At 35.9% G+C, this 19,734-nt stretch overlaps 3 protein-coding genes and 1 long non-coding RNA gene across 4 annotated transcripts; 3 read left to right on the top strand and 1 right to left on the bottom strand.

Moving 5' to 3' along the window:
- The first annotated feature begins 1,460 nt into the window (after nt 1-1,460).
- Nucleotides 1,461-7,354, top strand: LOC128219192 (calcium-activated chloride channel regulator 4A-like). Its single transcript, XM_052927005.1, has 5 exons — nt 1,461-1,587; nt 3,736-3,882; nt 4,426-4,552; nt 5,221-5,338; nt 7,129-7,354. The coding sequence occupies exons 3-5, from the start codon at nt 4,441-4,443 to the stop codon at nt 7,352-7,354; spliced, it is 456 nt and encodes a 151-aa protein (XP_052782965.1). The 5' UTR covers nt 1,461-1,587; nt 3,736-3,882; nt 4,426-4,440.
- A 226-nt stretch (nt 7,355-7,580) lies between these two features.
- LOC128219674 (uncharacterized) lies at nt 7,581-8,750 on the top strand. Its single transcript, XR_008258619.1, has 3 exons — nt 7,581-7,697; nt 8,062-8,174; nt 8,635-8,750. It is a non-coding gene; the product is annotated as an uncharacterized LOC128219674 (long non-coding RNA).
- Nucleotides 8,751-9,045: 295 nt separating this feature from the next.
- LOC128219672 (uncharacterized) lies at nt 9,046-16,291 on the top strand. The gene is made up of 10 exons (XM_052927566.1): nt 9,046-9,696; nt 10,283-10,375; nt 10,601-10,702; nt 11,017-11,124; nt 11,764-11,847; nt 12,376-12,469; nt 12,786-13,110; nt 13,421-13,943; nt 14,547-14,733; nt 15,136-16,291. Exons 1-10 carry the CDS (start codon nt 9,319-9,321, stop codon nt 15,855-15,857), a joined length of 2,616 nt encoding a protein of 871 aa, XP_052783526.1. The 5' UTR covers nt 9,046-9,318; the 3' UTR covers nt 15,858-16,291.
- Nucleotides 16,292-17,227: 936 nt separating this feature from the next.
- LOC128219673 (P2X purinoceptor 7-like) lies at nt 17,228-18,655 on the bottom strand. The gene is made up of 3 exons (XM_052927569.1): nt 18,389-18,655; nt 17,789-18,019; nt 17,228-17,578 (listed from the first exon to the last, which is right to left on the bottom strand). The coding sequence occupies exons 1-3, from the start codon at nt 18,583-18,585 to the stop codon at nt 17,428-17,430; spliced, it is 579 nt and encodes a 192-aa protein (XP_052783529.1). The 5' UTR covers nt 18,586-18,655; the 3' UTR covers nt 17,228-17,427.
- Between the last annotated feature and the right edge of the window lie 1,079 nt (nt 18,656-19,734).

The following is a 19,734-nucleotide window of genomic DNA, read 5'->3' as shown; positions in this document are numbered from 1 at the left end:
ATAAGTAATTTCCTAATAAACTTAAATCAGGTAAATGGCTAAATATATGTAATGAATACCGGTTCAGGAATAAACAACATGATTACACTCTGGAGTGAATACATTTTACAGTAGCCAAACAGATTGTTGTTGTTGATTTCCCCATTTATATTACACACTACCTTCCCAATTGTCTATATTGTCGTATGGAGAACGATAACTTCGAAGAAAAAGTCAGCTATTTTTGAGCGAATGCAGAGTATGACTTCTATATATTTCCATAAAATGCATAATCTTACCTCCATCTTAAGTCAATCAAAATTATGAGTGTTGGGGTGGGGTCTTTTTAAGAATGGTATAACATATGACCGAACACATTTTATAAGGTTGATTGTTTTTTGTCACGAAAAAAACCCCGAAACTATCTTTAACATGTTCATTTATTAAATGAATAATAACCAAACAACTTGCATGACTATAGAATATAATTACGATTAGTAATTTCCCCTGAATAATAGGGAAGGTAGATGGGAATTCATATTTTATGTTTAATGGAATAGTCATACTTAAACACGCCTCTTATTAATTAATTTAATCATCTGAAATTCGTATGTATGATTTCTTTTTCATAAACGTGACATTTTATGTAAAACTGGTTTATCGATCATAAACTATTCAAATTAAATTAAATTGCCATTTTAAAGGCGCATCATGTATATTAAACTTACCATACACATGCATCATTTAAGTGCAAGAGGTTATATCAACTTTCGTTACCGGGAAATCCGCCGCGGTGGCTGCTCTTCAAGGCGGCTCAAAGACCTCGCAAAGAAAGATAGGACCTATAGACGTTATATTACTCTTACCGATTTCAATATAGGCTATAACGGAATATGTTGCTACTCGGAAACGTTTTGAATCATTTTTTTTTCTGAATTCTAAAACCCCACTGCAGGATTTTCTAATTCACTATGCTTGGGTACTGAGAAATCATTTTCATTTGGTTTCTGATTGATATTCCAAACTTACTGTTGTTTTTTTGGAGCATGGACATAGCAATTTCACTCAGAGAGAATTTCATTCAAAAAAGTATTTTTCGTATTATTTTGGCTTTGAAAATATGAAATATACGTTTACTGGGCCCAATGGAGAACATTTCCCTGGCTGGGATCGGACGACATTAAATGCATGGCGGACACATATGCCACTAGACTTCATCCTTAAATAAGGAGTAATATAACACTCAAGTTAAAGTCAGATTAGAGCGCACCCACATTTCACCATCAAGAACATCTGAGTCAGATGTCTGTTTGACAAATAATCATGTATTGTTCGTATTTGCATTAAATACTGATCTTCCGGCATTAATAAGAAGCGAAGAGTATTTTGTGATATTATACCCATATTTTTTCCGCTCAAGGTAAATGTGACTGCCCTTTACAATCATTTTAGAAAGAATATCGCTTCATCATGCGCGTTTTGTTTGCTTTGGCTTTCTTCATAGGGGTTTGTTATGGTGTTACATTAAAAGACAATAGATATGAAGGGATATACGTCGCTGTTCATGATCTTGTGACCGAAGATCAAAGCTTAATCGACAGAATAAAGGTAATCTTGAGTTTATTATCACTAATTTACTAACATATCAAAATATTGTTTTCAAAAGGTGGAAGACGTACTTTGTATAAGATTATAAATTGATGTTTTTCTTAGTTCGTTGTATCAACGTACCATGGGACATAGATGCTAGATAGTTATGTTGTCTAGTATATTTCGTGTTTCTTTAATTTCTTTAAGTTCGGTCGTTCGTCCCCTTCAAATTAAATAATCATTTTGACACACACTCACTCCTTATTATGCAGTGGTGTTGCATGTGCAAGTGTGCATAATGCTTTAATCGTATTTTCAAACTAGATCCGGTTGATAATCGAACAAACAGTGTGGTTGTTTGAATGTTTTGGAATCCAATACACTAGCCAGCCTCACAGTATTAATTACTTAAAGTGACACTTTTATTCAAAATCAATACATACACATGTATAACAAACATAAATTTTGAATGACAAATCTTGAACAACTTACTAAATAATGCATTTATGGAAAATATTAATACTGATATCAAGATTGTAACAGTGTATTAAATAGCTGAAACCAAAATAAATAAATTAAATGATTGGTGAACGCTTAAATATTTAAAGTTATCTACTATAGTCTCATGAGGTAGAAATACCGTGTTTTCTGCACAATAACTTCGAATTCAACTCGGAATTCTTTATAAGAACCATTGCTTTCGACATGCATAAATGTTTTCTAGTACATGTATATTTAAACAATTGTATCTATTGGGCTAAATCTTTTTAGGAGTAATAGTGCATCTTTAAGTAAACTATGAACGTAACTTGTTAGGAAGTTAGGCTTGTTTAATTCTACATTTTGTTTTCCTGATTTTATTGGTGGCAAAAATCAATACGACAAGACTATGGAATGTTAAGAATGCATAATACATTGGGTACTTCTTACATTGAATTAAATATATCTATACAGATTAAAGACTATTCTACTAGTACTATTTGGACGTTAGTCAAACTTTTGAATGAAGTCTTAATATATTATAACACATTGGGTCACAGAAGGTAACATCTTTTAATAAAAATAATTGATGTGGTGCAATACTGATCTATTTATTATAAAAAATGGCATGGATTTTCTTTGTTAATCAATGCCTGTATACCAGTTCGTAAATGCGTTTTTATATTCGATGTTTGTAAACTTTAATCGGAAGTTGTTTTATTTGCATTTATTGTAACTCGTATGATTGTATACGTTTGTGTCTCGTGTTCATTGTCGTCTGGGCCTTGTGCCTTTTAACATAATTTGTTATTGAATTTTTCACTACTGGGCTTGTCCCTGTATTCTTTATTGTAATATTGGAAATTAATTTAAGTCACTTTTTTCACTATTCTAACTAATACTGTTATTCTAAAAACCACACGACAATGTTGATCGGATTGTCTGGAACATATTTACAAAAACACATAATCTTATTCTCTGAAGACATTCCGAAAAATGCAAAAGGAATTTCAAGAAATATCCGACATATACTTCCTTTGTAAAATGTGCTAAGCTCGCTATGTTACCAAAATAGCATAGCTCTAAATATGAATGTTCTTGTCCCATATACTGATGCTTTCATTTTCTCATGAGCGGAGTTCTTTGAATACAAAACTTATTAACTTGGAAACTGATTACAGGAATAAATATTGCATTGGATATTTGTTAAAATAAAGTTTCGACATCAAAACTACATAAAAATAAAATTTTGAAACCTTTAAATCTTTAAGTATTGGACTTTGTTAAGCTGTTTTGGTTTAAATTTAAACGAATCATTTACTTTTTTTGTAAACAACCCAACTTACTTTAAATAAGCTGTCGGATACATGTTCGTCACAAATGACACATTTCAATGAAATGTTAATAGATCTCATCCTGCACTGATAAAAAAGAATCAACACTTGACCTCATCCGTATCTATACAATGAGTACTGGGTCCAAGCATGCATTTGTAAACCTTACAGATGAATAAAACATGACATCACCTATTAAGGTCTGGCTTTTGATCACTAACAAACCTCTATACAGATCAAAACCGAACATTGAGCAAAACCATTATAAAGATATGTCCTCAATCAACCGTCGCATACTTTTTGCAATATTGCTCGTAGAGTCGTAAGTGGTCTAACATTTTCAATTTTCTAGGATATCTTTACTGCCGCATCACGATTGCTGTTTAGGGCTACGGAACAGCGCGTGTATTTTGGTGAAATCAACATCGTCGTTCCAAGATCCTGGACACCACAGAGAGACGCCCAGCCAGTCCAACAGTCCGAGCGCGGATACTTCAAGGTAACAACACACGGATAAGCACGTTTAGTAACAATGTCTTTCAGATCAGTTCCTTGTCATAAAAAGTAAAACGCATGAAGGATGCAGTTTTGTAGGTTTGTGTTATCATCAGCTGTTTAAAAAAGTGCAACACCAAAGTCCATATTACTAGTGTAAATATTCCATATCTGGTAATTTCTAAATCAGAACTGAAAAAATAAATGGTTACGGTATCTAGTTTTTGTGACAAACTGTTTTTTATGACAAAAACAACGGAAAGTCCATGGAATATAAAGTCAAGTTAAAAGAACAACAACGTGATGATGATGATGATGATGATGATGATGATGATGATGATCACGGCGACGATGATGATGATGATGATGATGATGATGAGACATTCACAGGTTTTTTTTCACGTTGTTTTTAAGATCATATTCCTGGTACAATGCATTTAATAATGGTAGTCCATATGATGAGACATGCAGATGACTACCTCGATGACTTTCGGCAAGACTTGTTTTACAATTCATCCGCATCGGTTTCAAATTAGTTTCATTGCAGGTAGAAGACGGACAAATGATAACCCCGAGGACATTTGGCAATGATATTTGTGGACAAGGAGGAACGTACACTTATCTCCCCTTGTCATTCGTCAAGAACACATCCAGGACTGATTTTGAAAAACACGGTAAGACACTACGAGGGGGCTGGATTGGAATGAAACTGAAATATTCCATGTGAATTTTAATTGCAATGAAAAATTCGTACACAATCATTTTAGCGCAAATACTCCTTCTCTGTCAACCAGGACGTGAAAAATGTCAACACGATTTTTTTCTTTTATTTTCGCCCTTCGCGTTGTCGCATTTTCAAAGGAGTTCAATTTTTGGAATTGTACCATCACTACTGATATCATTTAAAGCTGCATTGTGCATGAAACACCTTTTAAAAGGACGGATGGCATAGAAAATATGAAACAAGGAAAGGCGATAAAATAATAAAATTATTATTTGACACTATTGTGTGCCAAAACAGACTTTATAAGATTTTCTCAAAGTAGTAAATAAATAACAAAAGCGATAAGAAAGGTATTTCATTATATAATTGCTAGTGGAAAAACGAGACGAGTGCATATAAAAACATTAAAGAAAACATTGTCATTATTATATTACTAATGAAAGGAAAATTGTACGTACATGTTTTTTTAATGTTTGTGTCTTACCTTGGGTGAAATGATATGCATTATTCTTTACATCGGGAAAGTTGTTTTTCATGATTTTTGAAAGAGCGTCGGTTTTTATCCCGAAAGGTCTAATTGAATCTTTGGCTTAATCATGTTGAAACTACTTTTCACAGAGAACGTTCTCGTTCATGAATGGGCACAGCTACGGTGGGGCGTGTTTCCGGAATATGGTACCGATGCGGAAGCCAAAGGGCATTTCTACCAAGCTGGAGGGAAGTGGAAACCCACACGGTAAAAGGAGTAGTATATGAATCTTAACTGATTCTAATCGTAAGTCGATGAAATGTGAATGAAGTCATTGTGGGATTCAACTTTAGATGTATGTATTATGATTATCAATATTTATTTCCACTTCAGCTGCAGGCCGTGTCGAATTCTGTACTGAATGTAAGTCTTGCTCATGTTGTGATACTAAGTAATTTCCATTTCAGCTGCAGTGAGAACGTCCAAGGCCGAGTGGGGTTCTGTACTAACAGTAAGGCTAGCCCATAGTGTGATACTAACTAGTTTCCATTTCAGCTGCAGTGAGAACGTCCAAGGCCGAGTGGGATTCTGTACTAACAGTAAGGCTAGCCCATGGTGTGATACTAACTAGTTTCCATTTCAGCTGCAATGAGAACGTCCAAGGCCACGTGGGGTTCTTTACTAACAATAAGGCTAGCCCATTGTGTGATACTAACTAGTTTCTATTTCAGCTGCAGTGAGAACGTACAAGGCCGGTGGGGTTCTGTACTGGTTGTAAGTCTTGTCCATGGTGTGATACTACCTCGTTTCCATTTCAGCTGCAGTGCGAACGTCCAAGGCCGAGTGGGGTTCTGTACTAACAGTAAGGCTAGCCCATGGTGTGATACTAACTAGTTTCCATTTCTGCTGCAGTGAGAACGTCCAAGGCCACGTGGGGTTCTGTACTGACTTTAAAGGTAGCCCGTGGTGTGATAATACCTTGTGTTCATTTCAGCTGCAGTGAGAACATCCAAGGCCGAGTGGGGTTCTGTACTAACAATAAGGCTAGCCCGTGGTGTGATACTTACTAGTGTTTATTTCAGCTGCAGTGAGAACATCCAAGGCTGAGTCGTGTTCTGTACTAACAATAAGGCTAGTCCATGGTGTGATACTACCGTAAATGACTGGGTATAAGACGATAGGGGGTATTAGACGCAGGGAAAAAATATGTGAAAAATCCGAGAAAAAAACTTTTAATCTATGTTTTTGGTTAAAAGACGCATAGAAAAAATGTCAAAATCGTCCGGCATTTTCAGCCACCATGTTTGTTGACAGTGACAATTTTTTTTTACTTAGTGTTCATTTCAGCTGCAGTGAGAATATCCAAGGCCGAGTCGTGTTCTGTACTAACCATAAGGCTAGCGCATGGTGTGATACTAACTAGTGTTCATTTCAGCTGCAGTGAGAACATCCAAGGCCGAGTGGGGCTCTGTACTGAGAGTAAGGCTAGCCCATGGTGTGATACTAACTAGTTTCCATTTCAGCTGCAGTGAGAACGTCGAAGGCCACGCGGGGTTCTGTACTAACTGTAAGGCTAGCCCATGGTGTGATACTACCTCGTTTCCATTTCAGCTGCAGTGCGAACGTCCAAGGCCGAGTGGGGTTCAATACTGGCTGTAAGACTTGTCCATGGTGTGATACTGACTAGTTTCCATTTCAGCTGCAGTGCGAACGTCCAAGGCCGAGTGGGGTTCTATACTGCCTGTAAGTCTTGTCCATGGTGTGATACTAACTAGTTTCCATTTCAGCTGCAGTGCGAACGTCCAAGGCCGAGTGGAGTTCTGTACTGGCTGTAAGTCTTGTCCATGGTGTGATACTAACAACGTTCCAGTTTGTGTTTGCATCTACACTGACTGTAAGGCTTGCCCGTGGTGTGATATTAAACCCATTTACGCTTCACCTTTATCGAAAACTTTCAAGGCCGTTGGTTGTTCCTGACTGCAATCAAGATTATGGTGGAATACAAATGACATTCCAGTATCCTAGGGCGCATTGACACCAATTTATTTCCACTTCAGCTGCAGTGAGAACGTTCAAGGTCGTGTGGGGTTCGGTACTAATTGTAAGGCTAGTTCGTGGTGTGATACAAATGATTCAACACGACGTATCCACCCCGGTTGTCGATTCTGTCCTGATCTTACACAATCGGTAGCAGTGGCGTCCATTATGGACAACCAATTCGTGGACCTAGTATGTTATAGAGCTGTTCAGGAGTGTATTGTTGCATACAAATATTTTTGTTAAATATTGCTACCTGGCTTCATTATGCTTTTGTTGGATACTAAAGCAGTCTAGCTCATTGTTATAGTCACTTATAAATATGTACTATAAGCGGAATGTGAACAATGGGTCCAACATTTTATTTATATTTTTATGGTTTTGTAATAGTAAAGTGTTGTTTTGTAATATTGTAATTTGGGCTCGATGCCATTTACTTTCTAACCTGTTTCTGACCTGTTTTGTGACGACAGCGAAGGTACACCTGCAGCGAAAAGACACAACAGACTTGCAACAAACAAGCAGAACCTGTACTGAGACCATAAGAGCGTGTGGGCTGTCATGAGGGAACATTTTGATTTTACTGGAGGTATATCACAATTTACTGATTGAAAGTCACTTCGAGGGTAATTCATGCGATCTTGAATATCCTAGTCCAAATGGTAATTTTCATAAGCCCGTTATGGAGTTCTCTGTCGATTATACTTATTTTGTGTTTTAATTGTAAACAATGTAAGGTAAAAGTAAGGAAAGTAAGGTTGAGAAATAAAACAAACGATACATACAACGTCGTGTACAATAGGGCAAATGGTGTCGAGCTTGCAATATCAACTTGCATCAATGGAATTAACAATGTCGTTTCAAAGCAATGTGAATTTTGCATTATAAACTCCACATTTTCTTTGCAGAAAATACAAGAGTAGTGTTTAAATTGTTCTTCGTTTTAATTGTAGTCCACAGTGAACGTCTCCCCGAAGACACCGACACAACACCAGTATACACCATTTTATAAGAGGCAAAGAGCAGAAAGGTGTTTGTCCTGGATAAATCAGGCAGCATGGAATAGGTATGAGGTCTTTATTAAATTCCTGTTGTAAAACATATTTATTTTTTTGCACGAGTATATGGGTACAGAGGGGACGTTAGAAAGAGGGGTAGATTATAACATTGGGGTTTTGAATTTTTGACGGACCAGGTCAGACCGCAGTCAGAGCAACATATCTAGCTGGTTTAACCTGTTAAGATTTATATACACCAAACATTTCCCATACCAGTGATTTTGGCAAATCGCTCTACACCAGGAGCAGGTTAAAGATAACATAATATATTTTTATCAATATCCCCAGGGTGTGTCCTCTGTCCCGCCTGACGGGATAGAACAGTTTAAAAGGTGTATGCCACTTTTTAGTAGCACTACATTTTCTAACAACTGACTAACTAATAAGAATAAATCACTAAATGGCAGTCGATTTGAGACTCGCGCTGTATGTGGCCACTGCCAAAAATGGGTATATCTTTTGATACAGGACACACCAATGAGGATAGTACGCTTGCATGAAACTGGAAAATACATACTCGAGAATGAAGAGGAGATTTGTGCCGATAGCTACCTCGGAATCGTGTGGTTTAATGAAAGCGCATTAGTCAAGAAAGGTGAAGTGCATGTTTTCTGTTTCGTTGTTATGGTTTTGAACATGTACGATTTCACGCAATCTGATCATAATGAATCACCCTTATTTTTTATATGATGATCAACGTGAACACTTTTTGTAACGAGATATTCCGCAGATTGGATCATTATATCAAGTTTCCCAACCTTTGAACTGTTTTGCACTACAATTCTTTTGACCGGTGATGAAAGACTGTTGACAAAAGATCATATCGCAGATTTTCATATTTCCATTCAAAATTTAAAGGTACTATGCAGTGACTATGTCAACACCGTTGATTTGGCTTAAGATATGTCTATTTATAACGTCTGAACTGAAAATTCCGAACTTTTGCGAATATTTACGATGTAGTAGCCGACTAATCATATTCGCATATTGTACTTTTCCGATATTGTCCATCATCGGGAAAGTCCGGTTTCTCATTCGTAAATTTTCGTCGTGACGTCAGAGTCGTTACTCGTCTCCGCCATATTGTTTATTTACATTGAAAAGAACGACACGGATGTTAGTTTAAGTGTGGAATATTAATTAGTGTAAACAATGGGACGGTCTCGGTGTTGTGTTGGGGGATGTAGCAATGTGCCAGGAAATGGAATTAGTCTGCACACATTTCCCAAAGAAGAGAAACTCCGGAAACAATGGATTCGTTCAATTCAGATGACTGGGTCTGAGTGTTCAAGGGCCGGATGGCAAGGTCCCTCGAAAAACGGTTCCGCAAATGCACAGCTTGTGTGTTCTGAGCATTTTGAGTTGACAATGTTCACGATGACTACCAGAACTAAATGGAGTCTCGGTCTAGCCTATAGAACTGCTTTAATAGACGAAGCTATCCCCACATTATTTGGCGACAAAGTTAGGAAAAGCAACCTTGACCAAGTCCAAGCAAGACCGGTAGTGCGCAAACGAGAAGTGAGGAGGGTATGTTGCACATTTTAATATGTTAACAGGTTTATTTGACTTAATCAGTCAACATTTCAATTTAGCCCTTCAACTTGGATGGTTAGTATTTGTAAATAGACCTGAGCAGAACACTCTTTTTAAAATGTATACAAATTAGTGCATACTGAATGTATGTGCAAAACATGTATGTCAGGACTTATTTGTAATATTTTTTTTTATATAAATGAATCATGAATAGACATACATTCATGAAAAAGCAAGATCTGACTGTACGATATGAAAACGGGTTATACTGCTACCGTTTGATTTAATCTGTATCTTCCAGAGGCTCTGTAAATAAAGGATGATGAACGCATTGTGTTTATTTTGCTCATGTTTTTAGGCATATTATAAGATTAAAATAGTTGTAAAGTTGCAAGTATGGTTCATAATTTGTCTTTCATTTACTGGATTATATTGCGGATATATAAAAAAAACTTATGGTATAGAAGTATTAGTGAAAGAACCTTGAAGATGCTTTATAAATGTTTTGACTTTTAACATCTCAAGTTTGAGTAAAGGGTTATTGTATATATATACCTATAAAAAATCGCTTCCCCTTCAGATACTGAGTGACTACAACCAGAAAGGCCAAGTTGATAAATCAACTGCTGTAACGTATACAGATGCTGTTCCAGATTTATCTCCTGTTAATCTAGTATGTATTTATATTAGTATTCATTTGTAGGATGTTTAAAATTTCAATGGATTTTCTAGAGTTGTTTGGGATTTTTCCCTCTTAAATCATATACACCCACCATGAAATCAAATTGCAGTTTCATTTATGGAAATGAAGTGTACATGTGTGTAATTGTTTCCTTAAAAACTATTTGTATTGAGTATATATTATCAATACTAATGGGCACTTTGTTCCTTTCATTAGGGTGACATGACCGCCAACCCTCCATCCACTGAGTTTCCAGTTGACGCAGTTGAATTAGACATGGACATGGAGTTGGACAACAGTAAAAGAACTGTCATGCAGGTAATATTTATTCAAACACTTATGTGATGATCATTTAAAGGCACTTGTCTTTAAAAAGGAAGGATTATAGGGTCAATTACTGATATTTACAGTGGTCGAAATTAGCACAAGCCAGCAAGGCCTGCACTGTTAAAATGCTTTCTGGGCTTGCTCAAAGTCTGAGTTTTATACAGCAGAGCTTGTTCAAAGATGTAATGCCAAGCAGTGATATGTGAATTCGGGCTTGTGCATCCAAAAGCCTTATTTCGATGACTGTATTTAGTGTGCAATAAATATTTTGATATCATTTTCAACTATCAATGTTTTTTATGTAGAGCGCTGAAATACCACCTCCCGTTGACCAGTCTTCAACAGTAGCCTCAGCCCTTAACCTTCAACAAGACCTAGAAACTCACAGTACTGATGCTAAGATCCAGTCAAAGGTACATATAGAAAATCGTTGATTTGAAACAAAGACACCAATAAAAACAAACCTAATTATTATCAATTCGAGATGCTGATTGTAAAGGGACTATACACCAGATTGGTAAAGAATCTTAGCACAAAGTCAATAATTTGGTACAATGTTTTACCCTTAGATAACACAACTGTAAAAAAAAATGGACCATAATGCAAATAAAAAATCGAGGTAGAGACTGGTTTCGGACTGGTGTGGCCAAAATTGCAGTCCAGTGTCATATCCACTGTGCTACCAAGGCTTACCATGAACAATTGAATATCTGAGCTATATACTGAATTTGGTAATATCACGTGATAACATTGGCTAATCAATCATGCATAAGAATGAACTATGTGATGCATTGTACACATTGATACCATGTCTAAGTCAGTGTTCAACAAGTTTTCTTCTTTTTTTTGCTATTTCATCATACTGTGTATATCTCCATTAAAGAGAATGTCCTCATTGTTATGTTATGTTCCAGTGTATAGTAAAGCAGCTTTGGCAATTACTTTTTAAAGAAGTAAACACCTTTATTTGTAAGTTGTACATATTAAAGGTATTCATATATGTTCATGTGAACATTTATTGTGACTGTTGGCATTACTATGTATTATTTCAGAAATCTTGTGATGATTCCCTGAAAAGGAACATGGGTAAACTCAAACATACAGAGATGAGATCAATGAATACCAGCAATAAGAAGGTAATGAATAATTTGATTATTGTTATCATTTTCTTTCGGTTTTAGCTTATGAGTTTATATGGAGGGTGTTACACAATATATATGTTTTAGTAGCACCCCTACACTTTCATGAAGACCAGCTTGTGAACTACGATGTCTTTTTGTAATTGTTGAAAGCTAACAGATAATAAAATATTTCCTATACATATGTTTCGCTTGCATTTAAAACTTGTTATATGATTTCAAATACAAACAAATGTCTTGATCTTGTATTTTAAGCAATTTAGCCATATTTCTAAAAAAATATAATTAAGGTTTTCATAGTAGTTAGAAGGTGCCATTCTAACCAAGATTTTAGTGCCATGTGCCTTTTCCGCAGCACCCTGCCCTTTTAAAACTTGAAATTACCAGAAGCACAGCTGACATGAAGCCATGCTATGTTACAATTATAGAAGATAAAGTCCAAATAATGCATATTATTCCAGATAAGCTACAAAAACTATCTGACTAAGACAGTCTACAATTTTTAACATGTCTTGTATTTTTCAGGCCTCATGTGCATGTCCAAAGTGTTGTGTAACAACTGCTGTCCGGGGTACCCAAGTGAATCGCAGGCCACCGCCAATTAAGCGAAAAACTAAAGGTAATTCTACTTGTGTAATAAAATCCATATTATGCAGCTGTCAAATTGCTGGAGGTTGAAAATCTGACTGCTTAAAAGTTTCATTTCAAAGTGCAGAAAGGTTTGTTACATTGATCAAGCTTTTATTTCTAATTTGGGATCAAAAGCTGGTTGTGTTCCACAAGTATAATTTCTTCTTACCTGACATTATTTTGTAAGAATTTGTTAGGTTTTCCAGATCAAATTTCACTTTAGTGATGGCATATTATGCAATTATGAATAAAGCAATTGGACTCAACATATATATATTTACACATTTATCTATTCTTCAATTCAGGGACAGAGACTGTGATGGAACACCACATCACATACTCCACCTCAAGTACCCAGTACTGTGACAGTGACATTGCTGATGAAAAGAGCCTGACACCTGCCTGTTCTGAGGTCCCTCCTGCTCCACACCTTCTGGCTTTTCCATTACCAGCCCCAGTCCTCGCCTCAACTCCTGCACGGAAGAAGGGCAGGGTTGTTGTTGAATCAACACTCAACAAATCCTTCATGTCCACATCATCCTGGGGATATACTGATGATGAAGCCATAGATCCGGACTATGAAACAGAAGCCTCAGTGTACAGTGACTCAGAAGATGATAACCCAAGGCAGTAAGTTATGCCTTCATAAATAAACCTGTTAAGTCTTTGTCATATATAACTTCAGTATTAAAGCGCATCTTTATCATTATGCTATATCATTCCCACCAAAATATTAAGCCAATGTGAGTAGTCAAATATGTTGTAAATTATCCACATAGTGCTACTTGAATTGATTCAAATTACTTCCTTAATCACTGGTGCATTCAATTTTTTAGCATTTCTTGATTCCTCATTTGTCTGCAATTGACAATTTATAAAAGCATAATGTATGCTGTCAGAACTGAAGATTAATTGACATAAGAACATTCATCTTTTTCAGGGCAGATGTACATAAGCAGAGGAAGTTTCTTGTTTTTGAAGACAATCTTTTAGAACTGTTCAACAGATGTGAAATGTGCCATCTCCCTACCAAAGGCAAAGTCTGCAATGTCCAGGGATCAGCTATGGCCATCAAACAAGTTTGTGAATGTGGACACACCAGGCGATGGGAGTCACAGCCCAAAGTTAGAGGTGTTCCTGCTGGGAACATTCTTCTTAGTGCTGGCATTTTGTTCTCAGGATGTTCACCTTCGAAAGTGCTGCGAATTTTTGATTTTATTAATGTATTAAGTATTAGTCTTTCAACTTTCTTTAGTCATCAAAGAACTGTATTGTGGCCAGCAATTGAGAGAGTGTGGACAAAGTGTAATGACCAACTGATAAGTGTCCTTCTAGACCGCGAAGAAGAGCTTGTGGTTGCTGGAGATGGACGTTCTGACAGCCCGGGACACTCTGCAAAGTTTGGTGTATACTCCATGATTGATATGCACACCGGGAGAGTAGTAGCCATTGAACTTGTGCAGGTTTGTTAATATTAATAAACTTTTCAAGATATTCAGCCATTTTAAGTCAAGCAACATTGGCTATCAAATGAGTGGTTATTATTGCATCATGTGTCTCTCCAAATGTTTGAAGTTATCTGCTTGGGGACATTGCCATGTATTTTGGGTCTGAAGCAAGATATAACATGACATAATAGTTGATCATACGATGCCTTCTGTTGTGTGTAAGACCAATGCATGAATGCCAAAGGTTGATGTCAAACAGAATTGGGGATATTTTAGAATAACTAGTAATTTTGTTGACTTTTCAAGAGATGTATTCATTATTCTTGAGTAAGATTGACAAAATATTGCATATGATTTGGCAAGAACAAAAACATTCTGTAACTTGATAACATAATAGTGAAGGCTGGTGCACTAGTCCTAGTTTCTCAAATAAGATGATGGTAAATAAACATACAACTTATTACCTTTTTGCCTAGTTTACATGAGAATATATTGAATTAAAGTCCAGGGTGTTTATGTAAAAAATGTCTTCACTGGTTTAACAGTTACATTGTATGAATATTGATACCACGGTGATTTAGCAACATGATAATTAATTATTTCTGCTATCTTTTTCAGTCCAATGAAGTGAAGTCAAGCTACCATATGGAGTTGGAGGGCCTTAAGAGAGCAACTGACAGTTTACGCAGATGTGGCCTGTCCCTTGCAGAAATCATTACAGACAGGCATCTGCAAATACAAAAGTGGATTAGAGAGAATTTACCTGGGACTGTCCATTCCTTTGATGTGTGGCATATTGGAAAAGGTAACACATATTTTGTTCAGCTGTGGAAACATACATGTATTACCGTATCTAGGGTTAAATCATAATGATTGACCTAGATTGTCAGTCTATAAGTCTCATGAATGCTATAATAGCATGTTGGAAAGCCCACCTACTTCTGACAAGTGCTAAAGATGAGCAATTGTTATTGTTCATTATCAGACAAAGTGTGGTTAATTTCAACCAAATTTTGCTTAAACAGTCACAATGGGGAACCAAAGGATCTCATTTCAAAACATTGTTCATTTCATAAAGAAGACTTTATTCTTTAGTGATCATTTCAAAACCAACATGTGATAAAAAACTTAAACCCAACATTTGGCTTATGATACTTTCCAAAAGTTTCATTTAGTACATATTTCACATACTCTTACTATGTTTCAGCTGTGAAAAAGAAGCTCCTTGCACTGTCCAAGGAAAAAGACTGCAACATAGTCTGCAAGTGGATGAAGAGTATCACCAATCACCTTTATTGGTCAGCCGCATCATCCCAGGGAGAGGAGGGCTCCATGATTGCAGCAAAGTGGACATCAGTGGTCAACCATGTTCAAGACATTCACACTGGACATGGTGACCTCTACCAGCAGTGCACCCATGGTCCCCTTGAACCCCGAGAATGGTTAAAAAAGGGCTCAAAGGCAGCTGCCAAAATGGAAGACATTCTGCTAAACAAGAGACTGTGCAAGGACATCAAAAAGCTGTCCACAGGATTTCAAACGTCAACACTGGAATCATTTCACAGTGTAATCAATCACTTTGCACCAAAAATGACAGCATATTCCTTCCACGGACAAATGTGTCGCCAATACTTGGCGGCCCTACATTTCAATGAAAATGTGCAAAGAGGTAAAAAAATATCAAAAAATGGAAAGTTCAACCTGAAGATAGTATTTCCAAAATATAAGGATGACTTTTCAGTCAAGTTTGTGAATGATGAAATGACCTTTGGTTATGTAAAGGAACTTCTTGACATGTGTATAGAAATATGTGGTGAAAAAAACAAACTGTCAACCCCAGCCCCACCTCCCCTCACATCAGGGAAAAGAAAGCCAACCAAGGTTGAGGTAACAAGGTGTTTAGGAAAAAACAAAAGGTTGAAATATTAGTGTAGGGGAAATAAGAAAAAACATAGATTGTGACTGTTTGAATATATCCCAAGATTTGTCAACAATTTGGCATTTTCCTTTTTTAACACTACATGTATAACCTGTATCTTAATTGAATATCATTTCCTGTAATGGTGGTTGTTTCTGTATATATGCATGTATAATCTAATGAATCTTTGTGACAGTGGAATGTTTTTTTTGTATTATACTTTCACTAAAGTTTTGAATATTGTTACTTAAAAATAACTTTATAGTATCTGTGTAATATTAGCAATACCTTTTTTTTTCTTATCCAGCCTCTTGATCAGGTTTCAAAAGTTTAGATTGATTGTTTTCCTTTGTTAAGTGCATGTTTGCCATTCTAGTCCTTGTTTTCTGTTAATTCAATGCCAGAGAATTGTTGTACATATCATTTGGTGCTTTTAATGTTTGAAATAACAATCATCCTTAATATAAATTACAAACCTAAACCCATACCACATCTTATTTTTCTTTTAGTCCCCTACCTGTTTCATCGGACGGGGCTCAAGGTTTACCCTCAGTCCGCCCACAAAAATCTCAGTCAGGCAATAACTCAAAAAGTATTAAAGGTCAATGATCTTAGTAAGTGGAGAGGCAATATGCATGTTAGTTTAATTTTTTTGTCAGACAAAGTTATGGCCCTTGATTTTAAAACTATAGCCAATTTGAACCTGTGATAGGGAAAAAAAGAATCAAAGCCAAGTTAAATGAAACATATGTGGAAAGAGGGCAGTGTGTAGATAATACACATTTGTTTATTTTTTTCTTCAGGTAAATGTATGCCGAGTTATGGCCCTTGACTTGAAATATAAAAATATAGCTGTTGATGGAAAAATTATCGGTCCTTGGAATACTAAAAGAGTTCTCTAGCTAAGTTGATGAAACTTGGTATGTGGATAGATAGTAATATGAAGATTATGCACGTTAGTTTATTTTTTCATCAGAGCGAGTTATTGCCCTTGACATTAAAGATATAGCCAATATGTTCCTGTGATAATTCAAGAAGTATCAAAGCTAGTTCATGAAACTCAGTTTATGGATAGTGGGCAATATGTCAAATTAGACAAAGTGATCAGTCGATTTTACAGCTAAAACTGTTGCATTGCGATGGATAAAGTTTAATGTAGTTGCCATTATGTCCCTATCACATGGGCTGGGGCGACTCAAACAACTTTGAATTATTTGAAGGATATATGTTAAAGTGCTCTTCTTCAAATTACTTCCACTAGTAAATAATTTGTCAGACAGACCCTTTAATTGTTGTCATTACAAGCTTTACTCATTTAACTAAGGAGTGACCAAAACATGACAACATGGAACAAATGCTTCATGCATATATGATGGATATTGAATATTGGCATGGCCTTGCACTAAGGAATCATTTTCGTAGTTCAAACAAATGCAAAAGTAATCCAACCTGTCAAACATTTTATTTCAATTGATTCATCACAAAAAACACAAAACACTTGTGGTAAAATATTGGAATAGTAAAATTGAAATCTGACACATAAGTAGCAAACAATATGTCGCAAACATCTGTCATGACTGCCTATGAGTCCTGAAATCCCTCATACTGCTGTGATGGAAACTGCGCCCTAATCCTTTGAACTGCACATGATGGAAGTACAACACGCACCTCTCTTCCCAAATATCCCCAACACCATCTGACAAACTGGCGATATGCCACATATCTCTGTTGCCTGCAAAATAAGATGTCAAACCAATGTGAAATTATACAAGTAACTCCCAATTATAGGGGGTTAATTTTTATATGCGGTTATAATATTGATGATATTAAAACAAAATGAAGTTCTAAGAATATCATGTGATAGCATTCTAGTGACTGACAGAATGTAAATAAACTTTGAACCACATGCATTGATTATTTCTTTTATACAACTAAGACTTACTCATTATCTTCCTGTTGCGGCACTCCATACTGCTGTCTGTACTGGTAGTATGCAGTCTCTAGCACATAGCGGTCCAGGCAAACAGTGCCAAACCCGGGGTGGTCTGTTATACATTCAATGTCATGGCCTTCTTCATTGAACACATCCAGTTTGAAGTTTGTTTGTTCAACATCACGGCAGCATACCGATTCCCGCTCTGTATGCATAGCAATACAGCTATTGCATCTGCACCTAAAACAATTAAATCATCAAATAAACTACAAAATTACTATAATCAAGTTCTTTTGCTGGATATGGGAGTATAAATGATAATCTAGATTAGAAATTTGATGTACAAAATAATTTATAAACCAAGCAATAGTTATGAAAATATTATAGTACAGATAGTCACGTTCATGTATTTTCAGACATTTCAGTTTTGACAAATGTTGAATTACACGACATTCTTAATTGTCACATGAATTACAAAATATAAAAACAGTGACACTGAATGACTTAAAACCAAACTTGTATTCAAATTGAATTTGCATTTTAACATTTTTGGGTATCGATTCCGCATAGATAAAGAAGTTCAAATTAAGTTTAGTAACTTTAGGTTACCAGTTCGTGTTGCCAATTCGATTTCCATCATCTCCGTCGTGAAGATCTAGACGATTAATGTCGTCTTCAATTAAATCATCCCTATTTAATGGTTCAAACTGATATGGAACAATGTTATTTTCAGCGTCATACGAGCTAGTATCCGAAAAATCAATCGATTCATCTCCGTCAGTTGTGTAATTCTCGCTGTCAGACATTTTGGATTCACGACTGTGACGTCACAGTCTGATCATCGACTTCGCACTTTTCCGGAAATATTTCCGTCATTTTCCGTACAGGTATGAAATGTAGCGTAATATACCGTCCGGAAACAGGTAAAATGATCGTAAATTTTCGTAAGAAAATTACCAATCAAAATATGATGCCGAATAGAACCTATACCGAAAAGTTTAAAATAAGGCTGCATAGTACCTTTAATGTTTTATGGCTTAAACCGTTACTAACAGTTTAAGAAAAATGAAGAAAATATCATTTTTGGAGAGAAAACATCTGCGATCTGATCTTTCGTCATCAGTCTTTTATCACTGGTTTGCAGATAATTACGCAAAAAAACTGCTCGTTCCAAGACCAAAAAAATAAATAAGTTGTCAAAACGTTCAATATCAAAGAGCTGAACACATAAAAGCACAATTTGAATTGCCTACTGCCTACTCTTATTCCCACTAGGAATAAACACATACTATTTAAAATTGAATTGATTGCTGAAAATATTAAAAACAAATACCGCCATTATTCTACAGCTATGACTAAGGTCGACAGTGAAGCCACGAGGGCTGCTCTAGTAGATGCTCTTCCAACGATTCCCGCTGGCGGGACATGTATCGGATGTGGACTGAAGCTTGCTATAGATGTAAGAGTTCATTCTCTCAATGTTGATTTGTCTGTTAAATTATTAAAAGCATTCTTGCTTTTATATGAAAATAGAGGTTCTAAAAGAAATATTTTATCAGAACATTATTATTATATGTATAATTATGAAATAAGTTTGTCAGAAAGAGACCAAGGACGTGATGAATTACATAAGCAATATATATATGGTTTCTTTTAAGAATTGAAAAAGTGCTTGAGGTAAAAAAGGGTTTTCCTATTATTGGTTATACAATTATAAGATGGAGGTTCTATACTGAAAAGAAGGAAGTAATGTTAAGTGTAAAGAAAACTAATGTGACAACCTTAAGTTAGTTAAGGTGCTAATATAAACACAACATTACAGACCATCACTTACCCATAGTTTTTCTTCAGGAAATCATAAAGACCTTTCCCACGTCCTCAAAACATTCTGAGATTATTCTTATGTCTGATGGCGAAGAGACGACGAACAATTTAACAATAACAGAGCAAGCAAA

The sequence above is a fragment of the Mya arenaria genome, chromosome 15, assembly GCF_026914265.1.
Source record: "Mya arenaria isolate MELC-2E11 chromosome 15, ASM2691426v1".
Lineage (NCBI taxonomy): Eukaryota > Metazoa > Mollusca > Bivalvia > Myida > Myidae > Mya > Mya arenaria.
The sequence above is the reverse complement of the archived record's forward strand: the minus strand, read 5'-3'. Positions and strand labels throughout refer to the sequence as shown.